The following is a 13,055-nucleotide window of genomic DNA, read 5'->3' as shown; positions in this document are numbered from 1 at the left end:
AAGACTTAGGCAATGGCTGGGCATGGTGGCTTATGCCTGTAATCCCAGCACTTTGGGAGGCCAAGCTGGGCAGATCACCTGAGGTCAGGAGTTCGAGATCAGCCTGGCCAACATGGAGACAAAAATTAGCTGGGTGTGGCGGCACATGCCTATAATCAAAGCTACTCAGAAGGCTGAGGCAGGAGAATCACTTGAACCCAGGAGGTGGAGGTTGCAGTGAGCCGAGATCACATCACTGCACTCCAGCCTGGGTGACAGAGTGAGACTCTGTTCCCCTCCCCTTAAAAGAAAAGACTTAGACAAACCATGCCATTAGTAAGGAAGGAGTAGTTGAGGCTCTCTTAGAGCAGCGGTCCCCAACCTTTTTAGCACCAGGGACCAGTTTCATGAAAGACAATTTTTTCCATGGGAGTGGGAAGGGTTAGGTGAGGTGGGAGTATGGTATTGAGATTAAAGAGTTCCACCTCAGATCATCAGGCATTAGATTCTCATAAGAAGCGTGCAACCTAGATCCTTCACCTGCGCAGTTCACAATAAGGTTTGCATTCCTATAATAATCTAATGCTGCGTTTGATCTGACAGGAGGCAGAGCTCAGGTGGATTAGCCCGCTGCTCACCTCCTGCTCTGTGGCCTGGTTCATAACAGGGCATGGACCAGTACTGGCCTTGGGGGTTGGGGACCCCTGCCTTAGAGTACAGGTTTCCTAACTTTCAGCCTAGCCATAATTTCTTCCACTATACTGTGCTAGATACAAGTAGACTGAACATTGTTAACAGGTAACATTCTCATTCACTATGAATAAGATTTGTCATTCACTTAGTATACAAGCAAAGGAGAATATGGAGAACAGACAAATGTAGTCAGAAATGAAGGAAATTGTTCAAACATTTTCATACTTTCATCAGTTTTAACTCTCATTTCTCCTCTGATTAGTTAATAAAATGAAATGTATACCTTGGTGGTGGGAAAACCTCTCTGAATGATGTCTACTAAAATATTTTATCGACATTACCTAACAAGAATGTTACCTAACAAAACTACACTGTTGCAAAATAATGGTGCCACTTTTCACTTTGCTGCTACCTCTAGGTAAAATGTCCTTGCAGTATGTTCCCTGAATTACCTTTGAGGTTGAAAAATTACAATGCCAAAGGTTTGGTGGCCAAGAGCCCTTTTGTTTGTATAGTCCCATTTGAATGACTTTTCTTCTTATGGGTTATATGAATTTTTTTTTACTCAAAAGAAACCTTCTGATTTTTACCACAAGGGTGATTGAGTTACATCATTTTCATCCTCATAAATGAACAAACCATGAGACATCACCATGTATCCCAAGGAGAAATGATAGTGTAGAGAGCAAAAAAAAAATTGAAAAGCATAAATTCAGTAGGTCTTATTTTCCTCATTGACAACCTTTGCCTGAAATAATTGATTATTTATATAAGACAGAAATTCCATTGCAAAGGAGTTGCATAGGGACCAGAAAATTGGCCCCTGGGTTTTACCTGAGATTGTAAAAATTGTAACTATATTCGGCAAGGAAACCTGTTTTAGAAATTATTCTTAAAAATAGAGCCAAATTACATGAAGAATAGTACTAGTTCTGGTGATTGTCATCACTACAAATGAGATAAGAATACTATTCTTCTCTGTTTTAATTGTGTGAACGAACTATCTTTTATGTTATTTGTGAAAATGGGACAGTCATTTCTAACCCTAACTTTGTCCAAAATTTGGACATTCAGTTACCGTAGAAACATACTTGTAAAGCACTTTCCTGTATGTTCTATACTTGATTGCCATTATGCGGTATTTGAGATGAACTAAAATTCATTGCCTTTAACAACTGTGCAGGAAATATGGCCTATCAATAATTTGGATGTTCTCCAGCCCTGCACCTACTAGTTTTGGGACTTGCTCATTCGTAATTGGGATAAGTCTACATATCGCATATAGTTGTTTTGACTATTAAATGAGATAATATGTTTTATTATGTATCATATAGATAGGAATTCCTCAGAAAATAAAAGCTTTTATTTAAAATTATTTCAAGCTATTCTGAATAACAAGATAAATCATAAGATCATACAGTGAAAGCAGTTACTGGAAATGACATCATTTCATTGAAAGAAGTATGAAGCTAGAGTTTCTAAGGTGAAGGTGTTTCTGAAGAACACTGTTTCTTCAAATATGCAATCTGAGAACAATTCATCTGTGTATTCTAACCAACTGACAATAGAAAGAGTATGAAGTTAGAAAGACCTTGAATTTGTAGGCTATTGTTGTACGAGTTCCTTGGCATACATGTATTAGGGGGAACTGAATTTTAGATCTTTAAAAAAGAAGATAGGCTATAGAATGCCTAAGACATTTTTTGAAGAGGTCCAATATTACAAGACACTAGTCTAAGAGTTTTAAGCTACATGTGATAGGTCAATAGTGAACTCACCAGGCATCTGGTGAATGACTCACAGATGTACATTGGTTGGAAGCTTCTTTCTTTCTTTCTTTCTTTTTTTTGAAAGGGGAAGTGTCCTTTTTTAATTTTAATTTTTTGTGACAAAGTAAATAACAGCAAAGGCAAAAGATATTTTCTTAATGCCCATTGTGTCACCTGAAGGCAATGAAATGGTAATATTGTCTGACACTGATATGCTTTGAATTCATTGTGATTATAATAGTAAGAGTTTTATTTCTCACAATAAGTTTTCCAAATTCTATGAGATGTGAAAACTAGCTTGATGGTAGGAATACATATCAAATAGGAAAATGTAACTTGCACCTATGACCACATATTTTTATTTCAGATGTTAAAATAGAAGATATTTAATGATTCTAATCTAAAATAGAGGAATGAAAATATATCCTTTTAAAATGAGGACAAAAATAGTAGGAATGCATGCTGGAAACTATACCTGAAAAGGGGTTACATTTGAAAATAACTTGTTTGTGATTTTAACAGTTCTTGATAGTCTCTTTGAGACTTTTCCAGCAGTGTTCTCTAGCATATCTTATATTCCTTAGCCTGTGTGAATCCCCTTTTACTATCTGCAATGGAAACAACATGAGCTCAAAAGCATACTTTTTCATGTTCATTCCATTTTCCATGATACTGCTGCAGCAGTGTGAAAAAGACTTATCCAATGTAAAACTTTTATTGGGGTTTCTATTGTACTTTGGTCATCTCTGAAAATATATTTTATTTGTGTATCTGTGCTTGTCAATCATATTTATTTACCATTTTATGTATTATTCAGTTAAGTTCTTAGCACTATTTTTTGTTCATTTGCTTTTATATTTTTGTTTTAACTTTTCTCACTACATCTGCCTCAGAAGGCTTGGATACTAAAAAATTGATTGGAAATTTGGTTTTATATACATATATATAATTAGAATTGTTATAACTTTTTTTGAACTCTTTTGTTAAAGCCACAGCACTGAACATATTGGTAAGCATTTAATAGATGTTAAGTAAATGCAAAAGTGTTTCTCAACAAAGATATATTTTGAAACCTTAACAAACATCACATTGGGGTATTAGTTCTGATTTAAAGAATATTTATAGTCAATTGAATATCTTAAGCTTTTCAGATGATTGAAAAAGAATTTACGTTTAATATATGTGCTAGTCATGAACACATTTAATATTTAAACATTTTAACGTTTAATGCAAAATTTAAAAGATGGTTCAATTAACAGTATTTTAATATTGAACATTGTATTGATTGGATCATTTTGATCATTTAATAAAATAACCCATGGCAAAATTTCACCAAAACATTTTGGAACAGTCTTTCCTTTTGTTGATATTCTAAAGTCTAACAGAAATGCTGATTTTCAATATAGGATTCAAATGAAAGAAAACTTTTATGGCTTAGAGAGGTACATTTTAAAATATTTATTCAATTAAACCATCATATACAGTATTAGCTTAATGACAGCTTTTATAAATTTTATTTTTTATAACAATTACCTGAAAGCCTTTCAGGTCACTTAAAATGTGAGTGCCATCTTGGGATTTTCATCTAACTATAAATTCTGGAGGATCAGTTTATTCTGCATTATGGTGTCACAAGTGAAATAGATAGAAGTGGCTTCAAGTAACAGAGGGGCTACTAACAGTTGAATGACTTTAAATTCTGTTTGCCCAAGTTGAACAGTGGGAAAATTAGGGAAATACATACCTACCCCTTTCTACACTGTGTAAGATCCATGAGCTAATTTATGTGAACAAAATTCCTTATGATCTTAGAGTTCCATTAGTTCAAATTATCATTATTAGGATGATCATTATTATATTTGGCAAATTTTCTGTCTAGTTCCTAGTCTATTTCAACTCCTTCGGCATAGATGATTGCGCAAGAAATAATTTGTTTTTGAATGGCTACAGTAATGTTTGCAGAATATATTAAAGTCAAAAAACTCACTTTCAAACCATTTAAAATTCTCTTATATGTTCTTTGTGTTTATTTGGCGTATGTACATATGTATACATATATTAAGTGCCAATAAAATCGAAATCAAATATAAGGAAGGTTCTAATATGAGTATCTTTTCTTTATACTATAGTTGGCCTCAAACACTCCTACTCTGTTTCTTACCTGTTCTGTTGACCTTCTAGATGAGAGTTTCAGAGAAACAACCAGAGGTAGTAGCTGTAGCAAGACAGCAGCTGGGACCATACGGATCTCAGCATCCCGCCTTATGGCCATTATCTTTGTTTCTATCTTTATGCTGCCACTATGTTTCCTTCTTGTGCTCTCTCTGCGTCCTCTCCTCCCGCCTCCTCCTCTTCCTGACTCCAGCTCCCATGGCTCCCTGTAACTCACCCATCCTCCTTCTTTACTTTTTTTCCTCTATTGATATCAGATAAGCAAGATTTTTCCTAATAAAGACAAATTTTTTAAAATTTTTAAAAAAGTGTATATAGCTATGCAGCTACTATACCCTAATTCTCATAACCGCCATTAACAAATGAAGAAAAATATAATGTATACATTATCATTTGTATACATTATCAATTAGAGCGTATTAGATCGTAGGTCCCTTACGGGCTGGAAAAAATAGATATTTAACATAAAGGCAACAATTTTCTCATTTTTCTATGTAGGAGTAGGTTGTTGCTGGAACAAAACATAATTTGAGATTAACAACAAGAAAGACTAGTGAGTAATATTCTTCCCCCCTTCCCCAACTGCTGAAAGTGAAAATCATGTCAGCATCAAGTCATTTTTGCCACATCCCTTGTTAACAGCTTTTTCAGGGTGGGTCATAGTTCTGTGTTTTTGTTAGTGTCTTAACTCCATAGTGACATGCTTAAATCTTATTCCACATTGATTTTGTAGTGTGTGTGTGTGTATTTTTAGAATATCTCCTGATGATAGAATTAAATATTAAGTTATTATCCACTTGTCCAAAAATGTATAAGCTTTGAATGAAGAATAAATTTACTAATATGAGTTAATAATTGATTTTTTTTTGTCTTCAGAATATGTGTATGATGTATCATGGTGAATGTCTAAAAAAGTAAACTTACTGTCTGCCTGTCTCCAGAAAAAAAAAAGTGGGACCTAATCAAACTGCCGTGGGGTCAACCCTTGTGGTTTTAAAGGCTCTTAATGTTGTCCAGCTGCAAAATAAAAGGAATTGGGAGGGGAAGTTGGAAGGAGTGGAGGGGGCTGGGGGGGAGGAATGTGTGGAAAAGAACAGGGAGTCTGGCTTTTATTTTTTTTTTTTAAGTGAGTTCAGTGCCAGCCTGGACATTGGCTGTACAGACTATTGAGCCATTGTCTGCTCCATTTCCAGAATAGCCCCCAGTTAATCACTTCGGCTTTGAAGGGAATTTCCTCGTGGAATTCTCCACAGAAAATCTAATCAACTGACCTGCCCTCTCAACAATGGAAGGCTTTTTTTTCCTCTCTTTCCCTTATTGGGGCGGGCTCTGTAATGTAGCCTTTTGTGCAGAATGAACCCTCCCAGTAGGAGTGGAGAGCGTGTGTGAGTGACTGAGTGTGTGTATGTGTATGTGTGTGTGCATGCGTGTGTGAAGAATGCACACTATCTCGTGTTGGTGTGTGCTTACTCCCTGACCAGATGCTGCGGTGCACGGGGCAGCCACCATCTCTGCATGCATGTCTGTGTAAGTGTCTCTCTCTGTGTGTGTATGTGCCTCTGTCATTTCATGTCAAAGGTACATTACCTGATTACCTTTCTCGCCTGCCAGATTTTTATCTAGATAATTGGAACTGCTATGGAGGCTGTGCCTTGCCAGCCAGCTTAGAATCTGTAAAGCCATAGTTTGTCCACCTTGTTATCTGTGGCTGCCTGGGCAGAGGAAATTAAAGAGATCCACAGCCGGGGGAGCGCTTCCTACTCCTGACCTCCCCAGCGATCCCAAACAGGACAGTTTGTTAGTAGCGTCTTTTTGTTGTTATGTTTTGATTTCGTTTTGGGTTTTTGTGCGCTCGTGGGTGTTATTTTGGCATGCGGTTACCTATTCCCCTCCACATCGCACGTCGTGTTTTATGGAGTTTAGAGCTGAGGAAACTTTGGTTGGGTTGCCAGGACGTTCGCACCACTTTGCGGAAAGCACGAGCTAACAGGGAGACGGACAGAGTGAGTGACAAGTTGTTTACAGGTTTCCTTGAAGGGGCCTCTGCTATATTTCAATCTGTCAAAGTTGCTTTTCTTCCCTCAGAACAATGCCCGATTGTTGTGTGTGTGAGTGTGTGTGTGTGTGTGTGTATGTGTGCGTGTATTTCCGTGTGTGAACGGAGAGAGCCTAGAAAAGGGTGAGAAGGAGTAACAATTCTTTGTGTAAAAATGCTATTGCTAACATTTAAATTTTTTGCTTCATTAGTTAATAAATGAAGTTTAATCGAGCTTCTGTTATTATCTAGACTTGGTTTTTAATCAGCAAATATGTTTTACAAAATCATACTGTTATGCGTGTGTGTGTGTGAGTTTTATGATTCAGAAGACAGAGTATGGGAGACGTGTTAAATGAGTTGACTTCTCACATTCAGTGATGTCTAGAAGAGAGAATTAAAAGGAAAGGACAGGCACCCTGAGGTTGTCTAGAGCCTTGCAGCCGGAGCGTGTGGCTCCGCGGAGGGGGGAGCAGCCAGACCCGGCTGCTGGAAGTGCACTGCCCCTTTAAGAGACTGGTCAAGGAGTCCTAGGAGAGGGAGAGGAGGGAAAGGAGGGGGGGAGAAAGAGGGAGAGAGAGAGACAGAGAGAGAGAGGGAGAGAGAGAGAGAGGGAGGGAGGGGGGGAAGAGAGAGAGAGAAAATCAATTGGTTTAGAAGGTTTGGACTCACTTGACAGGTTCAGTTGGAGACGATCATAGGTGGCTGCTGTGACAAAGGGAAATTGTGCTTTTCCAGCATGCTTACTGACCCTGATTTACCTCAGGAGTTTGAAAGGTGAGTACAGTTTTTTCCCCCTAATATATTGAAGTACAACTCTCCCATTTTACAGTAGTCTCTGAATCATTGGAAGATGCTCTCCCAAAACGTGTTTGTTAGAGAAGCTTTTAGCTTGGGCTTCTGCAATCTTGTTAGCTGATTTTTTTTTGTTGTGGTTGCCCGGACCAAATTGAACTGATTTGCAAAGTCTCCGGGATTTCTGCTAATGTTTTCAGGTTGCGTCCTGTAACAGCAAATTAAATGAACCTTAAGCATCTCTCTCTCTCCCCAACTCGCTGCTTCTCTCTTTCTCATTCACTCTCTTATTTTCTTCCTTCATTGATTGTTTTCTCCCCACCTTTTAAAAATGCTTTTGTGCAGAATGTTACCATTTTCAGCATCTCGGTCTCATGTAATTTCTAGGGTGACAGAAGGTTTTAGTGGTGCTTTAAACGGAGGCTATAAGTTCGTATTTGATCCTTCCGTAAAACTTTGGAAGCTGCTCAGTAAAGCACATGACCTTTTGTTGATATAAGAGAGCGTTTTTTTTTTTTTTTTTTTCCTCCAAAGAAAATTTAACATCACCGCTATATTAGATTACTCCATAAGTGTCAAAAATAGGGGGGGAAAGTGGATAAATGGGGCTGTTCCCTTTCTAAGTTTTAGTGACCACTTTTTGTGTTAGCTGTCTTCACTGAATTTTAATTTACTGTATTTTCCCCTTTTGCTATGATGGGAATAGTGTATTTGTAATTAAGTTGTTCCTATTTAGAGAAGTATCTGCAACATCCTTTTATTTGATGTTGTTGCAAGTAAAGCAGGGCTTTGAAAGAATTTTAGCCCTCTTAATGTTCCTATAAGTACACATTGCAATTTTTAAATTTGAGTTCTTATCCCAGCATAAGTTCATTTTTTTGAACTATAAATAGAATTTTGTTTGCCATTAAAAAGAATTCAAACTTTGTATTCTGTATGGTGAATTAAAAAAAAAAAGCTAAAAAAAGCCAGGATGCATGATACCCAGGCTTTTTTTCATTTTCATGAAAGCTACCTTCTGTATAAACATTTGTTGTATCTGACTATGCAATGCAAGCTAGGTGCTAGACCAGCTGGTTAAAAATATGCTAAGTCAAGCTGTTCATCGCTCAAACGACTGAATTTGATATGAAAAGACGAAAAAAGAAAGGACAAAGATTAAAACATTCTAGAAGTGAAGCAATGGAAGAGAAAAAGAGTATTGAGGATAAAGTAACGCTTGAATGTGGTCACATATTAGAGAGGCCAGTATCAAATCAGGGAAGAAAGTAAAATAGCCAACATATAGACTTCAGTGCTGTCATCTTTCTTTGATTTCTTCTGTGTGTTTTTTGTATAATTAAAGTGCATCTTTACTAGATAATGCCAGCGAATGGTTGAGCTTTCTTTACAGTTTTGAATTAAAATTTTCAGTTCTATATATTAACTCTTTAATGAGTGAGCTTTTATTTGCAAATATAGCCTTATTTCATAGGTAGATGTTGAAGTTATTCGTAGTGAAACATACAAATACATATATACATTACCTAATGTAGCGATTTGCTAATTTAACACAGTTAAGGTTTCTAGAATGCACAGAGTAGCACTTAAATGATAATATTCTTTAATTCTAATTATACTTTTTGCAAATACAACTCTGAGACTGATTTGTAAGCCTGTTAACAGATTGTACTTATAAAAAGGTAGTTACATATTAACAGGCTGCAGCCTATTTCTCTATATAGGCAAGCTTCCTGCTGTGAACTTTATTTGTATTTTTTTTTTCAATTATCTCTTTTTAAACTAAACTTTTCCCTTTCCTATTCTGATGCTCAAATCTGTTAACATCTTTTTTCCTCCTGGTGGGAATTTCATTTTTTTTTTCACCCAGAGGCATGCTTTTCTAACTAGCTAATTAAATAAGCAAGTGATAATCAATAGGGTTGTTAGTATGACTATCAAATTTAGAAATATTAGTATCTAAAATAATTCTGAAAAATGCCGTACAATATAACGTTCCTTAATAATTTCCCCTGTGGCTGTAATTGGTAATACATACAAAGATGTCAGCAAATCATTACTATTTGTTTACATTGAATTTGTACGGGTGAGTGTCTCTATAGGCACCCATGCATGATACAGTATATCATGTAGACACAATATTGAATATTTATATTCTCCAAAGGAGGTATTTATGATGTAATGAAACTATCAAATATAATTAGATTTTTTTTTTTTTTTTGCCTTTTCAACTGTTTGCAACTTTCACTGAATAAATAGGTCATTTCTATTGACTGTTAAGTTTTATTCTGTTGAATCACTTGCTATAGATGATTTTCCGCTTAAACTTAGAAATCTAAAAGAAGACTGCTAAATTTCTTTGTGAAAAAGAGAACTTTGATCTAGAGAACATAATAAATTGCTTGGGGTTCATGTACTGTAAAAGTTTTATGTGATCATTTTTAACTAATTTCATTGGTAGAGTCTTGTCCATCTTTTATTCTTCCCAGCCTGTAGACTATTTGAACTTTAAGGAATATTCAAAACTTAAATATCAGGATCAAAATTTGGGTTCAGATTTGTATGTGTCTATATTATCATCACTAGAAATGAACATGGTCAGTACTCTCAGACTAACAAGCAGTTATTAAATAGTTAAGAAGTAGTAACAATTTCATTGTTTGTTAAAAATATGCAGGAGGTAGTGCAAATAGAACAGTGATTCTAAAAGGTAAAGAACTTGAAATATTTTTATTTTCAAGCATCCTTGTGATAGACTGATTATGATTACTGAAAAACACAATTCCCAGGTGGGAAGCAAATGGGCGTATATGTTCTAAAGATTATTCGTAAGGAAACTCTTTTACATTTTACCGTTTAGAGAAAACATAGCTGGCAACATGGTCTAAATGTGAGTAATAGCATCATTAGAATGAACGCCCGAAGTCTCCCCAAATATTTAAAAGAAGTCAATAAATGTATATATTTAACTGAAAGTAGATAATGAAAAATTGTGACTTAAGGTTTTCCTTTGAGAATGTCACCTATTTTTTGATATTCCAAGGAAGAAATGAAAATATTTGCCTTAAATGTCAATATTAGTTTGTTCATGATAAGTAAAATAGCCATTTTTGATAGTTTCTCAATATTCTATTTCTTTCCTTTTTATTTTATCTGTCCTCTTTGGTTGTAATATAATAGTTTTGTGTCTAAGCTACTCGTTACAGTTTCTAATTGCTTTATGTTAGAAACTTAAATAGCAAGTGTAAGATGATTGCTTAAGAAGACAATTCTGATAATGTCTAGAAAGAAGAAAAAAGTTGGGATTGAAAGTCGTGGGATTATGCAAATTAGGTTGTTAGTATCACCTATTTGATTGCTTCTCCCAAATTGGTACAGACAACAGACAGCAGATTTTCTAGATGTTGAAAGGAACACTACAATAGTAAAACCTTCTGCAATAAAAATTAACTTATTTACTTCATATTTCCATCAAATTTATTTCTGGTCATGCTGACTAAATAATTTTTCTTATTAGGAAACTTTTCAGTATTTTTCTGAAGAAAGAAATATACATCAGATCCTTTTACAAACTAATTCATAAAATTCCATGAAAAGCTACTGCTGGACATTTGCAAAAAACTACTCTTTGACATTAGTGGTATTTTAGTTACCCAAAGTTTGACCATAGTAATGAAATATTTATTACACAGATATATTTTGCTTAATTAAAAACTTTAACAACAACAACAAAAAAATCCATTGTGCTCACGAGTGATAAGTGCATTCAGGTTAGCAGGCACACTCTAGGTGTGAATCACAGAAAAGTTATCTGTTCACATTCTGTCACCTAATGGCAACTGTAAACCTGTAAGTTTGATATTATGTTTTCAGGATGTTCTGATAGCCTTTGGTAATTTTATTTATTTGTTATTTACTACTACTTTGTAGAGGAGACAATGTCTACAACTGAGTATAGATTTTAATTACCATGTCAATAATTTGCAAGCTAACTGAGCTAAGACATTGGTTTGGAATGCAGCTTGCATGAGGCAGTTCATAAACCACATTTCTATCACACTCATGGTGAAATACTGTCCTGAAGACTTGGCAGGAGACCTGACTGATTACCAAGAACAATTAAGGGTTAAATGTCAGGTGACATTGTGTACTGCTCAGTGTTTAGCAGGTTTGATAGACATAGAAATGTGCAAATATTACGATTACTTCACATGTTGGTGTGTTCTTATCTTATGTTTCTCAAATATAATAAGCACATGTTAAAGTATTTACCTGTTTTTAGGAAGCTTTTGGCAAAAAATCTTGTATAGGCATCATACATGAGAGGCAGATAATAAGACCTGTTCTGATTCTTTAGCACATTAGTCCTTCACAGAGTTGGAAACTATTTCATATGAATTGCACTCATAATGCATTTAGAAAGCAAAATTACATTCATGGGTAAAGGCTGATTTTTATTGTCTGTTTTCTTTCCACTATCAATTCTTCAGCAACCTAATGAGTATATTGTATAATGCAGATGTGCATTATGGAGGCTGACTATCTCCCTTTTTATAGATTAGTTAAATAAGTATAACTGATGAGTTTTGTTTTCTTTCATAATTTGTTATTCATTTATAATTTCAATGGGGTTATCCAACAGCCTGGGAAAGAAACTAATCTAAGTTTTTCTCTTGTACTAACTCATGTATAGTTCCAATATGCCACGTCTCTGATTCCGATGATGGCAGTAAGATAATAAGATTTTTAAAGGTTTAGCCAAAGCATGAAATATCTCCTTCCTAATGGAAAATTTTCTTGAACAAGAAATGGACAAAAACACAACAAAGTCTTCCTTCCTTCCTTCATTCTCTCCTTCTTTCTCTTTCATTGATTGATAGCATCATCATTTGTGTTAAATGTGAAATTTGATTACTATGTAGATAAACAGGATCAAGTGGTATTGCTAGAGTGGGAAAAAAATTTAAATTTGACATGCTTTAGGAGAATGCCACTATTCCTTCATTGTGATCAGGAACTGATAGTGGTTCAGGAGAAGACCTTTTTATTCTTTCTGACCTCTGTGTTTTCTCCTGCAGTTTGGAAGCTGTTCTTTCTTTCCTTTAGTGTTGTCTATTCTTTTCTTTACTTACTAATTGAGAGTTCACACATCTTCTCTGGAGATATTGTGGCGTATGGTTTTGCTTGTCCAATGGGGGGTGTTGCATTTCTCCACATTCAGTATCCTTTTCCCTTGGAGCCTGAGAGTAAAACCTCAGCAGTACTCCCTCCCTTTGCCAGCCTGAGGAGTCAGAGACTCAAAGTTGTTCCCAGCTCTTGCGCCTTCATTGTAGAGCTGCATTCTGCTCAGTGGGCTGCCGAGAAGGACCAGACCGAAACAAGATTTAGAAGAATTCTGGTGAGAACTGTTTATAGGGATATGGTATTTTAAAAGAATGTAGTAAACAAACAGAATTGTGGCATAAACAAAGATAATTAGCATAAACAATGTCGTTTTAGGACAGGTGGTTTAAAAAAACAAACAAAACAAAAAACCCAAATATGAACCCAATTTGAATGCTGCCAGTTTGGAACCACTGAACCTTAATCTGTACTTCATGAGAATTACCCAG

At 35.5% G+C, this 13,055-nt stretch overlaps 1 protein-coding gene and 1 long non-coding RNA gene across 22 annotated transcripts in view; one reads left to right on the top strand and one right to left on the bottom strand.

Moving 5' to 3' along the window:
• Positions 1 to 11,791, bottom strand: part of LOC116268969 — a 34,644-nt gene extending 22,853 nt beyond the window's left edge. The window contains exon 1 of the long non-coding RNA XR_004176277.1: positions 11,716 to 11,791. This is a non-coding gene — a long non-coding RNA (uncharacterized LOC116268969). The remainder of the gene's footprint in view (positions 1 to 11,715) is intronic.
• The window catches only part of SOX5 (SRY-box transcription factor 5), a 1,038,891-nt gene that overhangs the window by 612,430 nt on the left and 413,406 nt on the right, over positions 1 to 13,055 (top strand). For 3 of the 21 annotated variants that reach the window (XM_009180371.4, XM_009180377.4, XM_009180376.4), the window contains exon 1: positions 7,271 to 7,425. The exons of 14 other annotated variants lie outside the window; for them this stretch is intronic. In XM_009180371.4, the coding sequence (XP_009178635.1) occupies positions 7,388 to 7,425 (38 nt within the window). In that variant the 5' untranslated portion in view covers positions 7,271 to 7,387. 4 more of the 21 variants (XM_009180374.4, XM_003906113.5, XM_009180375.4 and 1 more) reach the window with 4 other exon arrangements.

The sequence above is a fragment of the Papio anubis genome, chromosome 9 (genome assembly GCF_008728515.1).
Source record: "Papio anubis isolate 15944 chromosome 9, Panubis1.0, whole genome shotgun sequence".
Taxonomy (NCBI): Eukaryota; Metazoa; Chordata; class Mammalia; order Primates; family Cercopithecidae; genus Papio; species Papio anubis.
The sequence above is the reverse complement of the archived record's forward strand: the minus strand, read 5'-3'. Positions and strand labels throughout refer to the sequence as shown.